Source organism: Electrona antarctica, assembly GCF_951216825.1.
Source record: "Electrona antarctica genome assembly, chromosome: 6".
Classification (NCBI taxonomy): domain Eukaryota; kingdom Metazoa; phylum Chordata; class Actinopteri; order Myctophiformes; family Myctophidae; genus Electrona; species Electrona antarctica.
Window position 1 is genome coordinate 1,461,619 of NC_136811.1, and position 18,903 is coordinate 1,480,521.

The 18,903-nt window shown below is 43.4% G+C and overlaps 1 protein-coding gene across 1 annotated transcript; it reads right to left on the reverse strand.

Moving 5' to 3' along the window:
- Positions 1–5,189: 5,189 nt before the first annotated feature.
- Positions 5,190–8,504, reverse strand: LOC306924619 (protein S100-A1-like; the record flags this gene model as incomplete). The annotated part of the gene is made up of 2 exons (XM_079503194.1): positions 5,190–5,699; positions 8,340–8,504. 2 exons carry the CDS (start codon positions 8,502–8,504, stop codon positions 5,535–5,537), a joined length of 330 nt encoding a protein of 109 aa, XP_079359320.1. The 3' UTR covers positions 5,190–5,534.
- Between the last annotated feature and the right edge of the window lie 10,399 nt (positions 8,505–18,903).

The following is an 18,903-nucleotide window of genomic DNA, read 5'->3' on the forward strand; positions in this document are numbered from 1 at the left end:
TTAGAAAGAAGAAAAAACGGCAGGTTACAAAACTTTCTTTGTTGTTTTTCTTCTTTGTAATTATTTGTTTGGTCCAAAACATTCATTTTTTTCATTTAATTTATTTATTTATTTCGAACATATTAAAACATAAATGGAACAGGCAATGGAAATAAAGGAAGAACTAGATTTAAAATAATAATAAAACAAGAAATAAAACAAGGGATATGTAATATGTTATGTGTTCGAAACATGACATTGTGTTTGTTGTCATGATTTGTCACGACTCGAGTTGGCTTTGTCCGCGGTCTATGGGGAAAATGCGTTGGGAATCATTTCCTGGGCCTGGCGTCGTCATAAATGGTAAATGGTAAATGGTGCATTTATATAGCGCCTTTATCCAAGGCGCTTTACATAGATTGTGCATTACATTCACCCATTCACACACACATTCATACACCGATTGCGGCGGAAGCCATGCAAGGTACCAACCAGCACATCGGGAGCAATTTGGGGTTCAGTGTCTTGCCCAAGGACACTTCGACATGTAGCCAGGAGGAGCCGGGATTCGAACCGCCGACCCATGGATCATTGGACGACCTGCTCTACCTCTTGAGCCACAGTCGCCCTTAATGGGGTCATGAAAGGGGGCGGGACTGCGACGCTCTATTATCAGTGCACTTTAGACCTTTGTACTTTCCTTGTGTATGCATGTTTTTAATGCTTTGATTTAGGGATGTCCCGATCAGTGTTGATTTTAACGACTAAAACTAAGACGAAAAATGTTCGTCGACTACCTTTTTTCACTGACGAAAACTAAATTGAAGCTAAATGAAAACTAAGCTATGACTAAAACTAAGACTAAATATACTGACAATTTTGTCAAAAAAATAAAAACTAGACTAAAATGTTGGGAAGGGACTAGTGTACAAGAGATCCAGTATAAGTCATTGTACACTTGGGTGCATGCTGAAAATAGCCGATCTACAAGCTCACAACGCGTCGCGCTGCAACGCTTTGTGAGCTTGTAGATCTGCTATTTTCAGCAAGTGTAAACACGGTCATTATGATGGCATCAAGGCCCACCAAAATATATTTTAGTCGACTAAATCACCTGTCGATTAAGTCGACAAAAATCTGATATTTAGTCAACTAAAACTAGACTAAACACTAAAACATTCACGTGACAAAAATGTGACTGAAACTAAATGAAAACTATTGAAGAGAGACTATATGACTAAAACTAAAATCAAAATTTGCTGCCAAAAACAACACTGGTCCCGATCACGTTTATTTTGCTCCCGATCCGATTCCGATCATTTGATTTTGAGTATCTGCCGATACCGATTTTTCCAGATCCGATTATTTATTTTATAGAACACGTTTATGTCATATCACAATAACTATATCCCAAATCACAGACAATATCCAGTCTAATATGCATATAATGTTGATTTTTTGAGATGTGCGTGTTTCCATTTTGGATCTTATCTGATACTAGGGATTTCCCATCCCGTTTTTTGGCTCCCGATCATAGAATAATTGTTATTTTGATCAACGTTGGAAAACGTTGATCAACTATACTTAGCTACTTTCCAGTGCTGGATTAATTGAATAATGGGAGGCTATAGTGGAAGGATTAGATGAAGCAGATGAAATATTATGCTCCTCCACACTGACGTGGAAGGTTTGTGGAAAACCTGAACATACCGCCCGATGTTGTTTTAGAACACGTTCAAACCACATTAGGTTTATTGCAATGATGGTTTAGGCCAGCTTGTACAATATAGGCAATAAGGACCTTTCTCGGCCCCACCCCTCTCCCACTGTTTATATTGTGTTTAGTTTCCAAGATGGCCGCAGCACCAGGAGGGGGTGGGGCGGAGGTGAGCGGGCGGGGTCGACATATGCCCTTACTGAGCTGCATTCAAGACACTTGCCTTGTGTCTGACACCTGACACAGCTTTGATGGATGTGTTCTGGCCCCCTGCCCCCCATCAAACAAAATGTTTGGTCAAACCATATGGGCTTCCATTGGAAATGCATTGGAGCGGCCATTAAACACAGACAGACACAAGACAGGTGTCTTGAATGTGTGAACGCAGCCCAGTAAGGGCATATGTCAGCCCCGCCCGCTCACCTCCACCCCACCCCCTCCTGGTGCTGCGGCCATCTTGGAAAACTAAACACAATATAGACAATTATTGGAGAGGGGTGGGGCCGAGAAAGGCCGCTATTGCGTCCACTGTTTTGACTGGAGTGTGTGTGTGACCCAAGCGCACAGCAAGGAAGAGGCAAATGGAGGTTTGAAGCTCACCCAGGCGTACTTATTAATGCCGTATTTTTTCCCCTTATTATATAAGGAGGAAGACATTTTTCAAAAATGTGTAGGCCTACAGTATTTGTTAAAATGTCGTTTTTATGTGGACACGCCCACCAGTTCATTAAGTATGCCTGGTTTGCCTGGTGGGTGGTGATCTTAGAGTATATATGAATAGAGACGGCACCCGGATGAAACCCTGAGGCGAAATGGACATAGTGGCCGAATTTGATATTGCAGCGTGGGCCCAAACACATGAACGCGCTGGTCCGTTGACTATCATTGTGCACGCTCACGATGACACGTGAACACTGAATGCCTGCAATGATAGTCAGCGGCAGCGCGTTCATGTGTTTGGGCCCAATCCATCCCAGAATGCACTCTGTTCCTACCCAGAATGTACAGTGAAATCGCCTCATGCGCTTTTGAGCAACTTAATGCAAGTGGATGGGAGGAGAACTTGGGTGCCGTCTCTATTCATATATACTCTAAGGTGGTGATCCACCTGAACTGAAGCAGCACAACCACAGCTGTTGTTGTATGATAAAGGGGGAGGTGTTAGGGGAGGGGATGATAGTGTGATGTCACTACATCATCGTTTTTTTCTTCTTTTTTTGTCTTCTTTTTCATTGGCACGTTTGACTGTCAAGGTTTCAGCCTCCAGGAAGGAACCCTACAAAGGGAAGACATCATTGCACATACTGTAACAACCACACCAAGAGGTCTAATGAAGAACTGTCACACTGATGCCTGCCAGTCACAATGGGGGACTAGGGTCTCAATTTGTGGGACGCCTGAAAAGTCTTGGAAATGATGGACTGTACGAGCCACGCAAAGGGCGACATCTGGTCACCCTTGTTGGCCAGAAGATATAACCCAAATGCAAGAAGCCACAAGCAGGAAAGTTCAAATTAACGTATTCATTAATTCAAACTGAAGTAAAGCTTACAAAAAAATACATAGGTTGCAAGCAGAAAATCAGGAGAGCAAAAAGCTAAACTGTTCAAACACAAAAGCAGGGATGCCCAATAATGCAAAACAGTTTAAAGTCCAAAAAGCAAACCTTACAGCAAGAGGTGCAAGCAGTAAAAGTCCAAAATCACACGAAGGCACAAGAAGAACAACTTGTTCAGTTCATAGTTCATAATTCAACATTTTGAACTAAAGTTCATGGTTCCAAAAAATGAACTATTTTAGTTCTTTTCCGTTCTTTTTTTTTCTTTTTTCTTTTTTTCAAAAAGTCTTGCCACAGATCATAACCGCAGAGACTTAATATTCTATTGGGAAGGAAGTCCAAACCTTAAAAAAAGAAAAAAACTTAATTATTGATTAATAAAGTGAAAACTTCTACAATAGCTCCATTACCATTATCCAAATTAATTCCTTATTATATATATTTATTTTACATTTTGGGGGAAAAAATAGCTCTTTTGCCAACATATTCTCACCCCCAACTCGTCACTTAATGAAGGGCTGTCAGTTTGCTTTTGCTATGTGAAATGCCACTGAATTCAATTAAATCCCAGCTCACAACGCGTCGCGGATGCAACACATTGTGAGCTTGTAGGTCAGCAATTTTCAGCATGGAACACGTTGTACGACGAAGAATAAATCAGGCAATAGGCATCTCTGCGCTTCTGTGAAGGCCAAGGGAGATGTCTTGTGTTGGCCGGGCGAGACGATCATGTATGGACAGTTGGACACATACCTCCTCGACGCAAAAATAAGAAGCTATTGGAAGCTATTTTTCGTGGAACATTATGTTTAATCAACAACACGTTTACCACCTGAGGAGCCTCCTCAGTGTTTGGGTCGGGACATGTTGCTGTCGGTCTGCGTGACTGGTTAGATATGCGCGCTGCGCGCTCCAGTGAAATTGTACGGCTGAGAAAGATTAGTTAATTTTTGCCGGATAAGGGCTTATTGGTGGGTTTTCCGCTAGATATTAAGGCCTGTTTAGGGTGTGTTTTAGCGGAGGGTTTGTCTGGAAGGCTCTATGGAAACGAACAAAGTTGAACGTGAGAAAGTGACGTTCACACACACCAGAAATGAACGCGTTCACAATGGCGTCCGCCAAGTAGAAATACAGTACGTTCCGTTCACGTTCACCCAAAATATGAACGTGTGTGTATGGGAAGAGTCCAGTCTTATAGGGAGCAGGTTGATTAGAGAATTGTTCACAGGTTTGCGGGCAATGAACTGGTGAGGGAGTGATATTAACTAGGACTGAGAGAAGGAATGTGGGAGTGACTGACAAGGAGATAATGTGGTCTGTAGAGAGGCAGACCATGACGACCCTACATGCGACCTTTATGGAGTTTTAACATCCACAGCGTCATTTGTTGTAATATTTGGTGAAGTGCATTCCATCAAATTGTTCATGGTTTGTTATTTCTGAAAGTTAGTTGCTGATGATACATGTATCCTACTGAAGTTTAAGCTTTGATGATGTTTGCTGTCTAGTTATTGTTTTATGTTTATTTGTTTGGTTATCATTATGTGTCATAGTCTTTGTCTCTCAAGGGGGGTCAGAGGACTCCACTGTGTTGGGGGTGGGTTGGTAGGCAGTGATTCGTTATTACTGTGTTTTATAATTTGATTAGTTGTGTGTTTGTTTGATTGTCATTCTATTTGGTTACAGTCGGTTCGTTTGGAAAGCTTTGTTTAAAACTTCAAGGGGAGATCTGTAACCCTACATGCGACATGTGACATGCTTTATGGAGTTTTAACATATTACACCAGACTCGTTTGTTAAATGCCATGGTTTATTGCATCCAGGACAAACAGCTTTTAATCATGAACGGACAAAATAGTTTACAAAATGAACGAAAAGACAGCTGAGAGTGACAGACATTACATTCCATATAAATCCAACAGTATAATCGAATCCGACATTCAATTATCGATATAGAAATGATCCGATTGGTCACTCGGAGATAATTATACAGCTTGGAACACCGCACATGAACACACACTCACTCGCACGCACACAAACACATGTACACACACACACACACACACACACACAACTCGAGCACACAGCGTGTGTGTATATTCAAGTCCATGACAGAAATGGCCTTTTGCAGAGCGTCGCGTTGTGACACTCCTTTTCCTGTCACAACCTTTCCGATGTCGCAGCGTGTGAGTTTGTGCGTATATAGGCTACGTGTGGTGTTTGTGCGTGTGGGTGCGTGCGTGCGTGCGCGAGTGGCGAAGCGCGCGCACACATACACATTCACTTCTTCTTCTCCTGCTTGTCGTTGTACTCGAGGAAGAAGTCGTTGCACGCCACGGTGAGCGCTCCTACGAGGATGATGAACTCGGTGAAGTCAACCTCGCCGTCGTTGTTGGTGTCCAGGTCGCCCATCACCTTCTCCACCGCCTCTTTGTCCTGGGCTTGCTGCACCACGGGGGACACACAACAGCGTGATTATTAGTGACACCGTGTAATAGGGCATTAAGCAACTAGTCGACTAGTTTACTAGTCGACTAGTAAATCCACTAGTCGACCTTGTTGGTACTAGTTGACTAGTTGATAAGAAAAAAGAAAAAAAAAGTTTATTTTTTTTATTTTTTTCCCGATTTTGTAGGCCTCACGATCAGGTAGATTATAGTTATAGTCACCATGTAAACAGTTTTTCAATGTACAAATATTTATAAAAAAAAAAAAAAAAAAAGTTTATTTTTTAAATTTTATTTTTTACATAATAGGTAGTTAAAGAAGTAGTCGACTAGTCGACTAGTAAACTAGGCAACTAGTCAACTAGTAAAAATGACTAGAAGTGAATGCCCTACCGTGTAAAAGCTTATCCCATTTGGACCTGGGAACGATTCTACAAAATGTCTTCTCAATCCTGACAGTTTTTCTTGAAAGACCTCATGTTTCTATGTCAGTGGTTCTCAAACATTTTCATGTCAAGGACCCCCGAGATTATTATGAAATTGGCCGCCGACCACCCCCCATCTGAGAATATGTTGTTCCAGGGAAACCCCCCCAGAAGCACATATTTGAGTTAAAAATGTTCGCTCTGAAAGAATATATATTCAAAGATTTGCGCCGCATTTTCACGATTGTTCTAAAATAGCAGACCTGCGCTACGAGCTTGTAGATCTGCTATTTTTCAATAGCTAAAGTATAACATAATGCTTAAAACACCAAAAGGGGTTCCCGCCGAAAATGGGTTAAAGAACGGAGAGAAAACGCTAATGTTACTGCCGTCCAAATATTGCACCCATTTCTGAGACAGTTTATTTACAGTTGCGACGACACCAAGACAACTCCCTGACAATATCGCTGAGACAGTAGAGTTTAATTGATATTAATTCATTACTGAATTAATTTTACCCATTCTTGACATTAGTCCGGTAGACTATTGAAAAATAGCAGATCTACAAGCTCATAGCGCGCCACCAAGTGGCGCGCTACGAGCTTGTAGGTCTGCTATTTTTGAAAAATCGTGAAAATAAAATTTTAAAAAAAGAATCTTTTTTTTTTTTTTTTTTTTTTTAATAATTTGGGGACCCCCTAAAATAATTTGGCGACCCCCCGAGGGGTCGCGACCCATGGGTTGAGAACCCCTGCGGTAGAGTGTCTCTGCCCTAGCGGTCGCTTTATCGCCTTACTGGTATTTCACTGTGCATATTGGGCAACACGTCGAGGGAGGGGGGGATAACAAAACGTGTGCCAAGCCGATCCTCATAATAGTCATTTTAGTATAGTAATAGTATAGCATAGCTCAGGGGTTCTCAACCTTTTTGGCCGGGGACCCCCGGAAATGCTTTGGCAACGTCTCGGGACCCCCGCACCGCCCCCTCCCGACCCCCAATATAAATTGACTGCTACAATAACCTTAAACCATTTTGGGCGGGAACCCCTTTTGGTGTTTTAAGCATTGTTATAATTTAGCTATTGAAAAATAGCAGATCTACAAGCTCATAGCGCGCCACCGAGTGGCGCGCTACGAGCTTGTAGGTCTGCTATTTTTGAAAAATCGTGAAAATAAAATTTAAAAAAAAATCTTTTTCTTTTTTTTTTTTTTTTTTTGAAAATAATTTGGGGACTCCCTAAAATAATTTGGCGACCCCCCGAGGGGTCGCGACCCACGGGTTGAGAACCCCTGGGCCATAGCTGAAGCAGCCCCTCTTCCCTGCCCAGTCTAGCAGTGAGTTTCTAGTGTTTCATTTATTTAGCACAGGACAAATCAAACGGTGAAAGCAGCACAAACATAGCATGCGTACGGCAACCAAATGGCCATATTTTGAGGGGCACTAGCCCCCTCCTATATGTCCAGCTTTGAGGGTTTGTGTATAAAACACAAACATTGAACACAAAGTGAATTTCCATAGACACTTTTGTGGGTTTGTGTAAACACAAACATGTGTAAACACAAACATTGAAGACAAAAGCGAGGGCGCAAATTGTGACTGGCCAGAATAAGCATGACCATGTATGATGACGATGGTGATGATAAGAGCGCCCCTCACTTCACACGGGTGTGATCGACTCGACACCGGGATATAGTAACTGCATCGAAAAATCGATTTTAATTTCAAGAATCAAAGTATATCGAAATGAAAACAGCAATATTGTCTATGTATCGTATCGTATCGTTTTGCAACGCAAATAATCGGTATCGAATCGTTTTGCTATGCAAATAATCGATTGTATCAATACTACATGTATGTGCGTGGTAATTAGCAATTTATAGGAGAAAAAAAGAAAGAGGGGTTTAATTACTTAAATAATGTCAATGTATTTTAAATAGTTACTGTATCGATTTCAAATCATTGAATCGTATCGTATCGCCATAATGAACCAATATCGTCCATGTATCGTATCGTCAACCATGTATCGTGATACGTATCGTTATCGCTGTTAAAATGTATTGTTACACCCCTACCGGGCACTGCACTCCCTGTGGGCGTGTCTGTGGAACGAACGTGTGTGTCGAATTTGAGACATTGAGCCAAAGCATTTTCGGGCCAAAAAAACGTTGAGAACCCCCTGTATTAGCGGCAGCCGCAGTAGAGAGACACTTACTCCCAGGTAGTTTCCTAGCTCGGACACCAGCATGTCTTTGAGCTCGGCGTTGCTCAGCGTGTACTTGTCGCCCTCTTTGCCCGAGTACTTGTGAAACGTCTGGATCATCAGCTGCATGGCGTTCTCCAGCGCCGAGGCGTTCTCACCAGAGTTAAGACCAGACATTCTATAGAGAGGAGAGAGGAGGAGAGTGGGGAAGGAAGACAAAAAAAAGAAGACGGCGATGGGTTAGATCGGAAGGCGTTCCTATATTAAGACATTTTTCATTGGAGACCCAAAGGAGAAATTGACCCCAAAATACATTATGAATGAATCACGCATGCTCTTTAGTGTCAATATACCATATCACAAGGATGTTATTTTCGGGAAAAAGAAAATAGCTGAAAAAAATCTGGACAAACGAAATAAAATAAAAAATAAAAAACAAATACAAGTATAAACAATTCAAATAATTGGAAAGCTTACAAAATGAAATTAAACAAAAACACTTATATTTTGTATATGAAAACATGTCTGAAGCCCACAATGTTGTGGTGTACCCAAACACCTTAGAGCTTATCGGTCATCCAACCACTCGTTTGAGTTCTAATCTACTCTGACAAGTGTAAGACAGTGAGCTACATTGTTGTGGCGTGAGGAGGCTGCATGGGTTGCATCATGATGCCAGCTAATGTACGTGGCAACCCCTCTTCCTCCGCTGTAGTCAGCAGATCTGATTACAGATTAGGGGGGGGATCGGAAGCGTGTCTTCTCTCGTAACATTGTTTGTGACCTGGCTGGTTTCTTCCATCATGACGTGAGCCTATAGCCCTCGCGAGCGTCCCCACAGGTAAGCTCTGAGGGACAGGAGGAGAGGAGAGACATGTGAGCCAAGTAGCCGATAAGAATGAAACGAGAACCCCCTCGCCCCCGGAACAGCTGTCCAAAGAGAGCGCCAACAGATAAGCTGAGCAACCTGAGCTGTGAGCGCCGCAAAAACAAGTTGTAGAGCTCCCTATGCGCTTCCTCTGACCCAGATCAGACCCCGGCTTCGCCGCTGATTTAACCCGCCTGTCAGTCAAACTGTCTGTCAATCGCATGTCAGCCGGCCGTTGGCTGCCAAATCTCCTGAATTCTGACACTCCAATGTTGACAGCCCTGCTTTGGCTTGATTAGCAGCAATCAGCCCGAATGTTGTTTATACGAAGCAGAAATGACTCGATGCTTTTCGCAGGACAACATGTTTTCAAACCAACTCACGCTTTTTACCGTTTACATGTTTTAATTGTGTTCATGCCATATAGGCATGAACCATGTTACTATCAGTAACATGGTCATACAACATGGTCAACTTTCTGAAATGAACAATAAGGCCATCACACGGCTAGCACTTTCGATATCAAATGACACTGATGATCCTCTGTATGGCTTTTTTTAACCTCATGCCATCTGGGCAAAGATACAGAACCTTGCCATGGAAAAAGGGTCAGTTTCAGTTTAGCCCCCTCAGCCATCACGGCATTAAAAAAACTACCCCGCCGATAGGATGGATCTGTATACAGTGTACAGTATGATAGGATGGTTCTGTATACAGTGTACAGTATGATAGGATGGTTCTGTATACAGTGTACAGTATGATAGGATGGTTCTGTATACAGTGTACATGTATGATAGGATATGGTTCTGTATACAGTGTACACGTATGATAGGATGGTTCTGTATACAGTGGGAACCTCATGTTGTTGTATTGTCTTGGTGTTATGTGCTATGTGTTGTTTTTTATGTGGGTGTTTGAACAGACTCTGAAGACAAATATCCTTCGGGACAATATAGATTATTATGTATAGACCCTTTTCACAGCTCTTACTATGTGCCAACCGACCTCACACGGGCTGGCACACGGTAAGAGAAACAACTGCTGCACTGCTGAAACTAACCTGCTGTGCAAATGAAGGGTGGATGAAACAGAATTAGAGTCACTGAAACAAGTAAGTGACACGCCATCAACAAGCTGGGAGTAAGAATAAGAGCAATGCACTTTACGAGCAGAACTGTTAAGTGTACTGAAACGAAAACGAAATCCTTGCGCAGTCGTGCTTCTCTATAACTTGACAGCACCGGGCTGTATACGTTATAACAGGAGGGCAGGATTGTCTGTCTCACTCCAACGCAATCAGAGAAAAATAATCTTTTCGTTTTGCAGAGTGACAGTTCATGCTGTCGTCAAACTAATCTGATGGACGAATACCACAAACTTTATGCACTTTAAAATATTTTAAAAAAAAGTAAGAAAAAACATAGTCCTGTTTGGAGAGCGCTTTTGCATCGGAGTGAGTCTAGATGATTATAGGGTCCTGTTCTCTGCCTTGTACTGAGAGAAAAAATATATTCATGAAGTTTTGTCATCTACAATTTATGGGCGTTGTTGTGTTTGCCCGTTTAAATGTTATACTTTTTTTTAGGGTCAAATGGAATGACATCAAGCATTTCAATCAAGCCCTACACTATCACAATCTACTGGGTTAAAGAAGCAGCATTTGAACAGTGAAGCGAGATTCATATATACAGCAAGAATGCAAGCTCACACCGGATGGTCAACCTCAGTCGCAGTGACTGTGTGTTGCGCAGCTGGACAATCTGCTGTTTCCGGTGCGAGACACAGTCAGCACCCAACCCAGTGGAACCCAGGAGCAAGGTATCCAGCCACAAATAGGAAACCAAAGTTCAAAACAACGTTGGTTAAAGCTCTTCTTTACCCAACATAAGGCGACGAATAAAATGATAACAAAATGCGTCAGAGAGTTTTTCCACATCAAACTATATATATATATATATATATATATATATGCCTTGACGCTTGCATCTGCAGAGAAAATGCAATCTTGCTCCGAAGACCGAAACCAAATTATGGGTGGATGTCATGTGAAATCCACTCACACAAACCAAAAGTAAAAGAAACAATTTGGGGTGAATAAATTGCACACAAAACAACAAAAAACAGTGCCTCCCAGTGTGAGTAAAAGCACCTTAGGGCTCAACAAAATCTCTAAACCCGATGTTCCGTTCTTACCTGAGTTGGTGGAGGAGGAGGAGGAGTGCTGACCTGCGGGGTTTCTGACGACAGAGATGGAGACAGGAGGATCAGAGAGGAACAGAGACTGCTGTGATGTGGAGATGTGGAGGGGGGGACTCCATCTTAAATACACCTCCCGATCTCTCCTCCCTCCCTCCCCTACCTGCACCCCTCCCCCTCTCCTCACCTTTCCTCGGCCTCCAACCCACCTGTCGCTCACTCATGCCCCCCCCCCCTCCTCCACCCCCTCAGCCCCTCCCCTCCCCTCCCCTCCCCCCACCAAATGCTCCTCTTTCTCATTTAACGACTTCTCTGTTTACAACAACAACACCACAACCACGCGTGCGTGCGCGGGGGTGTGCGCGCACGCACGCACGGGGGTGTGCGCGCGCCCACGCACGCACAAACTAACTATAGGCTACTTTTGAGCACATACCCATTTTATGAATGCCGTTTTTGTCTTTAACCTATCTAAACCAAACTGGAACCGCCACCTCAATCTTTCCCTAATTGTAACGTAAGCCCAACTCCCATAAAACAACATTTATACTGTTATGTGTGGTGCGAGACCAAAAGAAAAAAAGTGTCAGCGTGTGTCAACTGCTTAGCCCTCATAAGCAAGGCAAGGCAAGGCAATTTTATTTCTATAGCACCTTTCATACACGAGGCAATTCAAAGTGATTTACAGAATAAAAACAAATACAGAGTGCAACAGTGCACTTCAAAATGAATAAAGATGATAATAGATGTAATTCCATTCTGCAAGATATAGGAGCAATTAGAACAAATACTCCCACCTTTGATAAAAAAAAAGAAAAGAAAAAGGCAGGGTTCCCCAATTAGTTTTCCCCAAGGGCCAAATTATGTCTAGGACGAGTGACCACGACGTTCATGCGCGCGCTTGCAAATGTTGTGTTTTTCTTAAATGTATTAATTCATCTTAGAATAGATGTAGAAGACCTATTTGACCTATTGACCGAAATATAATTGCCTTCCTTGATGCATTAACGAGCATCAGCAAGCATCAGCTGGACACACACACAAACACACACACACACACACACACACCTCTCCTCTGCAATAAAGTGACCGGAGTCTCACTTCTCTCCAAAAGCCCTTATGATGGAATATGATTAAGGATTATATTTAGACAGCTATAGGGGTTGGTGAGGGCCGGACAGGTGGTCCTTGCAGGGCCGCAAATGGCCCGCGGGCCGCCTATTGGGGAACCCTGACATGAGGTAACTGACACTGGTGTTATCCATGAGGCAACAATGTTGAAGTCACTATACTGTCCCTTACAGTAATACAAGGGCTATAGGGTTACATGTGCACGCACGCACGCACGCACACACGCACGCACGTGCGTCGCACGACGCACGCACGCACGCACGCACGCACGCACGCACGCACGCGCGCACGCACGCTAGTGGTGTAAAAAACGAAATCAATTCAGCAATGCATCGCGATTTGGCCGTGCACGGTTCTGCATCGATGCAGCAAGGGCATGTGTGGATGCAACGGGTTCCTATTATAACGCCAAATCACACTATAGTGTGTGTGTGTGTGTGTGTGTGTGCGTGCGTGCGTGCGTGCGTGCGTGCGTGCGTGCGTGCGTGCGTGCGTGCGTGCGTGGACGTTAAAACAAGTCCACTGTGTATAATATTATCAGTGGTTCCAAAAAGTGGGGTCCAGGGACCCCCAGGGGTCCTTGAGGGAGTTCCAGGGGGTCCCCAGCTAAATTATAGTTTGTAACAACAACAAAAAAAAGACCAAAAAACATATGGGTCTGTAACTCAGAGTCTGCAAATGGAACCAAATGGACCCGTTAGGGTCCATTTTTAACTCTCTCAGAGTTAAATTAACATTGGTTTTACAATATAAATCGGGGGTCTCAGAGATAGAAATGCCATTAAATGGGGGGTCCGTAGACTAATGCATGTCAAACTGGGGGTCCTTGAAATTAAACGGGTTGAGAATCACTGCTAGAGCCGTAAAAATCTTCTCTTATGGGGGTCCCTGTCATGTCTCTTCAAATGGGGGTCCCTGGCATGTCTCTTTAAATGGGGTCCCTGGCATGTCTCTTCAAATGCGGGTCCCTGGCATATCTCTTTTTATGGGGGTCCCTGGCATGTCTCTTCAAATGGGGGTCCCTGGCATGTCTCTTCAAATGGGGGTCCCTGGCATGTCTCTTCTTATGGGGGTCCCTGGCATGTCTCTTCAAATGCGGGTCCCTGGCATATCTCTTCTTATGGGGGTCCCTGGCATGTCTCTTCAAATGCGGGTCCCTGGCATATCTCTTCTTATGGGGGTCCCTGGCATGTCTCTTCAAATGGGGGTCCCTGGCATGTCTCTTCAAATGGGGGTCCCTGGCATGTCTCTTCTTATGGGGGTCCCTGGCATGTCTCTTCTTATGGGGGACCCTGGCATGTCTCTTCTTATGGGGGTCCCTGGCATGTCTCTTCTTATGGGGGTCCCTGGCATGTCTCTTCTTATGGGGGTCCCTGGCATGTCTCTTCTTATGGGGGACCCTGGCATGTCTCTTCAAATGGGGGACCCTGGCATGTCTCTTCTTATGGGGGTCCCTGGCATATGTCTCTTCTTACAGGGCTTATTAGTGTCAATTTAATTTGACACTAATATAATTTGAGAACCATCTTCAACCGCTTATCTGTATTCGGGTCGCGGCGGCAACAGCTCCACCAGAGTTTTCCAGACGTCCCTCTCCAGAGCAACATAAGTGACCTCCTCCTGGGGTCGAACCACCTAAGCTGGCTCCTTTCCAAGTCAAGGAGCAGCGGTTCTAGTCCGAGTCTCTCTCGCGTGAGAGACTCCTATTTGTGGCTGGATACCTTGCTCCTGGGTTCCACTGGGTTGGGTGCTGACTGTGTCTCGCACCGGAAACAGCAGATTGTCCAGCTGCGCAACACACAGTCACTGGGACTGAGGTTGACCATCCGGTGTGAGCTTGCATTCTTGCTGTATATGAATCTCGCTTCACTGTTCAAATGCTGCTTCTTTAACCCAGTAGATTGTGATAGTGTAGGGCTTGATTGAAATGCTTGATGTCATTCCATTTGACCCTAAAAAAAGTATAACATTTAAACGGGCAAACACAACAACGCCCATAAATTGTAGATGACAAAACTTCGGTCATGACCCACACTTCATGACCATAGTATATGGGACACTCTCTGTCCAGCTCAAATCTAGAATAGCTAAAATGGACAAAAAGATTCTCCATCTCGGTGCTGATCGGTCTGTCAAATAGAGTGTTGTCTGATCCTTCACATATTATGAGCCGCTACCCTCTGGTAGACGTTACAGAGCGCGCCGTTGCAAGAGCAACCGCTTCAAACTGTATTTCCTTCCCACTTCAATTGTTCTACTGAACAACCAACACATAGTTCATAGCTCTTAGTGGGGAATGGACTTCTTGACCTTTGTCTGTTATTTATTGTTCTTACCTTGTGATACTATACCTTGTGAATACTCTTGCACTTTTATATTGATATACCTTCTCCGATTGCAGGTTTGCACTGATCTCTGATCTGTTGTGATACTCTTGTGATACTGTATACCTTGTACAATGCTGCTATTGTGTATTGTTTGTCTGTGTTTTAAAAATGTTGATGTATTACTGTACTTTTGCCCAAGACAAATTTCCCATTGTGGGACAATAAAGTATATCTCATCATCTCATCTCATCTATATATATATATTAGGGCCGGGACTTTAACGCGTTAATTGAGATTAATTAACTACAGAAAAATTAACGCGTTAAAAGAATTAACGCATTTAATCGCACCTTTTTTTCCACCGCGGAACGTTTCTCACTGGGTGCGTTTCTAGTAGTACTGTATAGGCTGCGGCACGCGAGCAGCAGCAGCAGTTGTTCACTCTACACTACAGGCTACAGCTCCGTCAGAAAGCCCAAAGTCCAAACCCAAATGAATCGAATGAAGAAGCCGCTTATATCGCTTTTGCTCCATGGATGGGACATTTAGATGTAAAAGCTATCGGATGGACGCGTGGATAGCGGCATGGCTGTGTGCAATGTCAGAGGGAAAGGATCCATTTATGACCAACGTTAGCTTCTATGCTAGGCTTGCTAGCTGCTTCAGTTTAACATGTCTCACAGACCACCGGAGACGCGCGGTGATTTCACCACAGCACGAAGCTGTCAAGCTGTCCTCGATGCGAAACATACTGAAGTAGCAAGCGTGGGTCAGCCCCAACCTCATGTGAAATGTTTCCCCCATAATAAAGTTGTTTTTATTTGTTCTCATGCCCCGCCATGTAAAGCACATTTGAGTATTCATATACACACTGAAGACACTATATAGGCACTTGCTGCTCTTGTTTATCTGTTGGGATAAAAAAGTTGTATTGCTTAAAGGGGAATACCACTCATTTTCAACATCTTTCTATGTTGTTGTGTGCACTGGAAATAATAAAGTCACCCCATTATGTGTTGCCTATAGAACTGGAGGTCTGAAAAAAAACAGTAACATTATGAAGTACATCTCAGTGACATCACAAAAATGTACTTCATAATGTTACTGTTTTTTTTCAGACCTCCAGTTCTAGGCAACACAGAATGGGGGGGGACTTTCTTATTATATCCACACAACAACTCTAAGGTATATTAATGACAGTAAAATGTTGAAAATGAGTGGAATCCCGTAGTCACTGTTCACTGGGATACCAAAAAACATTTGAAAAAAAAGGTTTCTCACTGTTCTCGGGTTGAATATTGATATGCGATTAAAATGTGATTAATCAAGATTAATTAACTACAAAGCCTCTGATTAATTAGATTATTTTTTTAAATCGAGTCCCAGCTCTAATATATATATATATATATGGACGTGATGCATCGTAGAATCTAATCTACGGTAATCGTCGTGAGGGCCTTTCACAGTCACACACACACACACACACACACACACAAACACAACACACACACACACACACACACACACACACACACACACACACACACACACACACACACACACACACACACACACACACACACACACAGGCAGACATAGGTAAGCCTATGTAACTATGGACAAATTGCCCGCAGGCGTCACCGTGTCTCCCATGTTGCATCTCCCTTTTGTGACCCGATGTCAGCCTGAGTGCTAATTGTGGCACCTGCTGTTATAATTAGTGTGTGTGTCAGTGTACAGGCCGGGGGCCCCGCGTGTCTAACGTTGCACCTAGAGTGTGAGTGAGTGTGTGTGTGTGTGTGTGTGTGTGTGTGTGTGTGTGTGTGTGTGTGTGTGTGTGTGTGTGTGCGTGGGGACCCGCATATCTAACGTGCGTGCGTGCGTGCGTGCGTGCGTGCGTGCGTGCGTGCGTGCGTGCGTGCGTGCGTGCGTGCGTGCGTGCGTGCGTGTGCCATATGTGTGTCCTGCTGCATGGACAATGTGACATGTATACAGGTGTATCTGCTTTCAATGGGGAGATGCTGGTGGACGGACGCACACACACACACACACACACACACACACACACACACACACACACACACACACACACACACACACACACACACACACACACACACGCAAAACACACACACACACACACACACACACACACACACACACACACACACACACACACACACACACACACACACACACACACACACACACACACACACACACACACACACACGATGGATGGATCAGGATGGATGGATGGATGGATGGATGCTGCAGACTGTGACAGACAGCTGACTATATTTAGAAAGGCCAGCTAATGGCTTCAAGAAGCAGGTGTCGTTATGTCAGCTGGGCGCGGCACGTAGCCAGAGGGGCGTGACAATCACGTAATGGAAAGGACGGCCCGCTTCACAATTACTCCTCATTATAACCTAACGCGCAGCGATATAGTCTGCGGTGCGGCGGTGCTGCTTGCGTGTGTGTGTGTGTGTGTGCCAGTGTGGTTTTTGGCAGTAGTATTTTGATTTTAGTTTTAGTCATGGTCTCTTGAATAGTTTTAATTTAGTTTTAGTCACATTTTAGTCACCTGGAATGTTTTAGTGTCAAAATGTATTTTGGCGGGCCTTGATACCGTAGTAATGACTTTTCACTTGCTGAAAATAGCCGATCTACAAGCTCACAACGCGTCGCAGCGCGACTAATTGTAAAATGACTTATACTGGATCTCTTGTCCACTAGTCCCTTCCTAACATTTTAATCTACTTTTTATTTGTTGACGAAATTGTCAGTAGGCCTATATTTAGTCATAGTTTTAGTCATCATGGCTTATTTTTTATTTCGTTTTTATTTCGTTTTTATGTAGTATTTGTCAGTGAAAAAAGGTAGTCGACGAACATTTTTCGTCATAGTATTAGTCGACGAAAACAACACTGGTGTGTGCCGAAAATAACTTGTGGATTGGCTGTTCTTTTTGTGAGCAGAGGACACGCCCGTTATGTCACCCAGACAGTAAAGATGCACGCGGAGACACCCAAGCCCGTTGGCAATTCAATTCTAAACTGATGCAATGGGCATCATTTTTTGAAATGGTCCCCTTTTGTAAAATTGTTTTCTTCGACATTCGACAAAAAGCATGGAATACGGATGTGTATTTTACAGGAAACTCCCGTTAAACTTTCCAATTAACTCCGGTAAACTCCCGAATTGTACCATCACACCTGTATATTACCGTATATTACTGTATATGCCTGCTAATCTTGAGGTTTAAGGGCAAATCTAGTGCCCATTAATTGCCCGTTAACTCCTCTTTTCACGCAGTGTCTGATAAGGCAAATTTGTCGTATGACAAAGTCACGCATCAGAAATAGCTCTACGAGTTCACATCGCATCAAAGGAGAAAACCAATTGCTATTACCTATACCAACGTTCATGGGTTGACATGCAAATCCCTTGACTCCTTCAAAACTGCTCTCAAAGGGCACCTATAGGACGGCTGCAATTCGAAACTGGCCCCCGTAAAAACTTAATCCCCCACCCACCCCTCACTGTATGTTTCTTTTCCCTTTTTACCTCCTCTATGATGGATTTCCTGTTTTGACTATATATAGTTGTGTATATTCGTACGTCTCTAAATGTTTTGATGAATTGAAAATGGTGGGCCCTATTGTAAACAACAAGTGTAATGCTTTATGGTGTCGTCCACTCACAGTTAACAGTTTTTGTATTGAGTTGTACTTGAAATGTACTGTAATTCTGCAAACTGTTAAGAAATCAATCAATCAATCAATCAATCAATCAATCAATCAATCAATCAATCAATCAATCAATCAATTACCCCCCCCCCCTCGTCCACAGCCCATCCCCCATACTAACTGCACCAAGTTTTTTCCATTAGACACATTGGATCCATTTTATAATACTTATCAAACGTTTTGTCAGGCCATGATCATCTGGTATTAATTACTTTTTAAAATAAATTGCATACTATGAAGTGAACAGTACGCGTAACTTTTGTCAAACCATCACTAAACCCGGGTATATTTCACCCAATGTT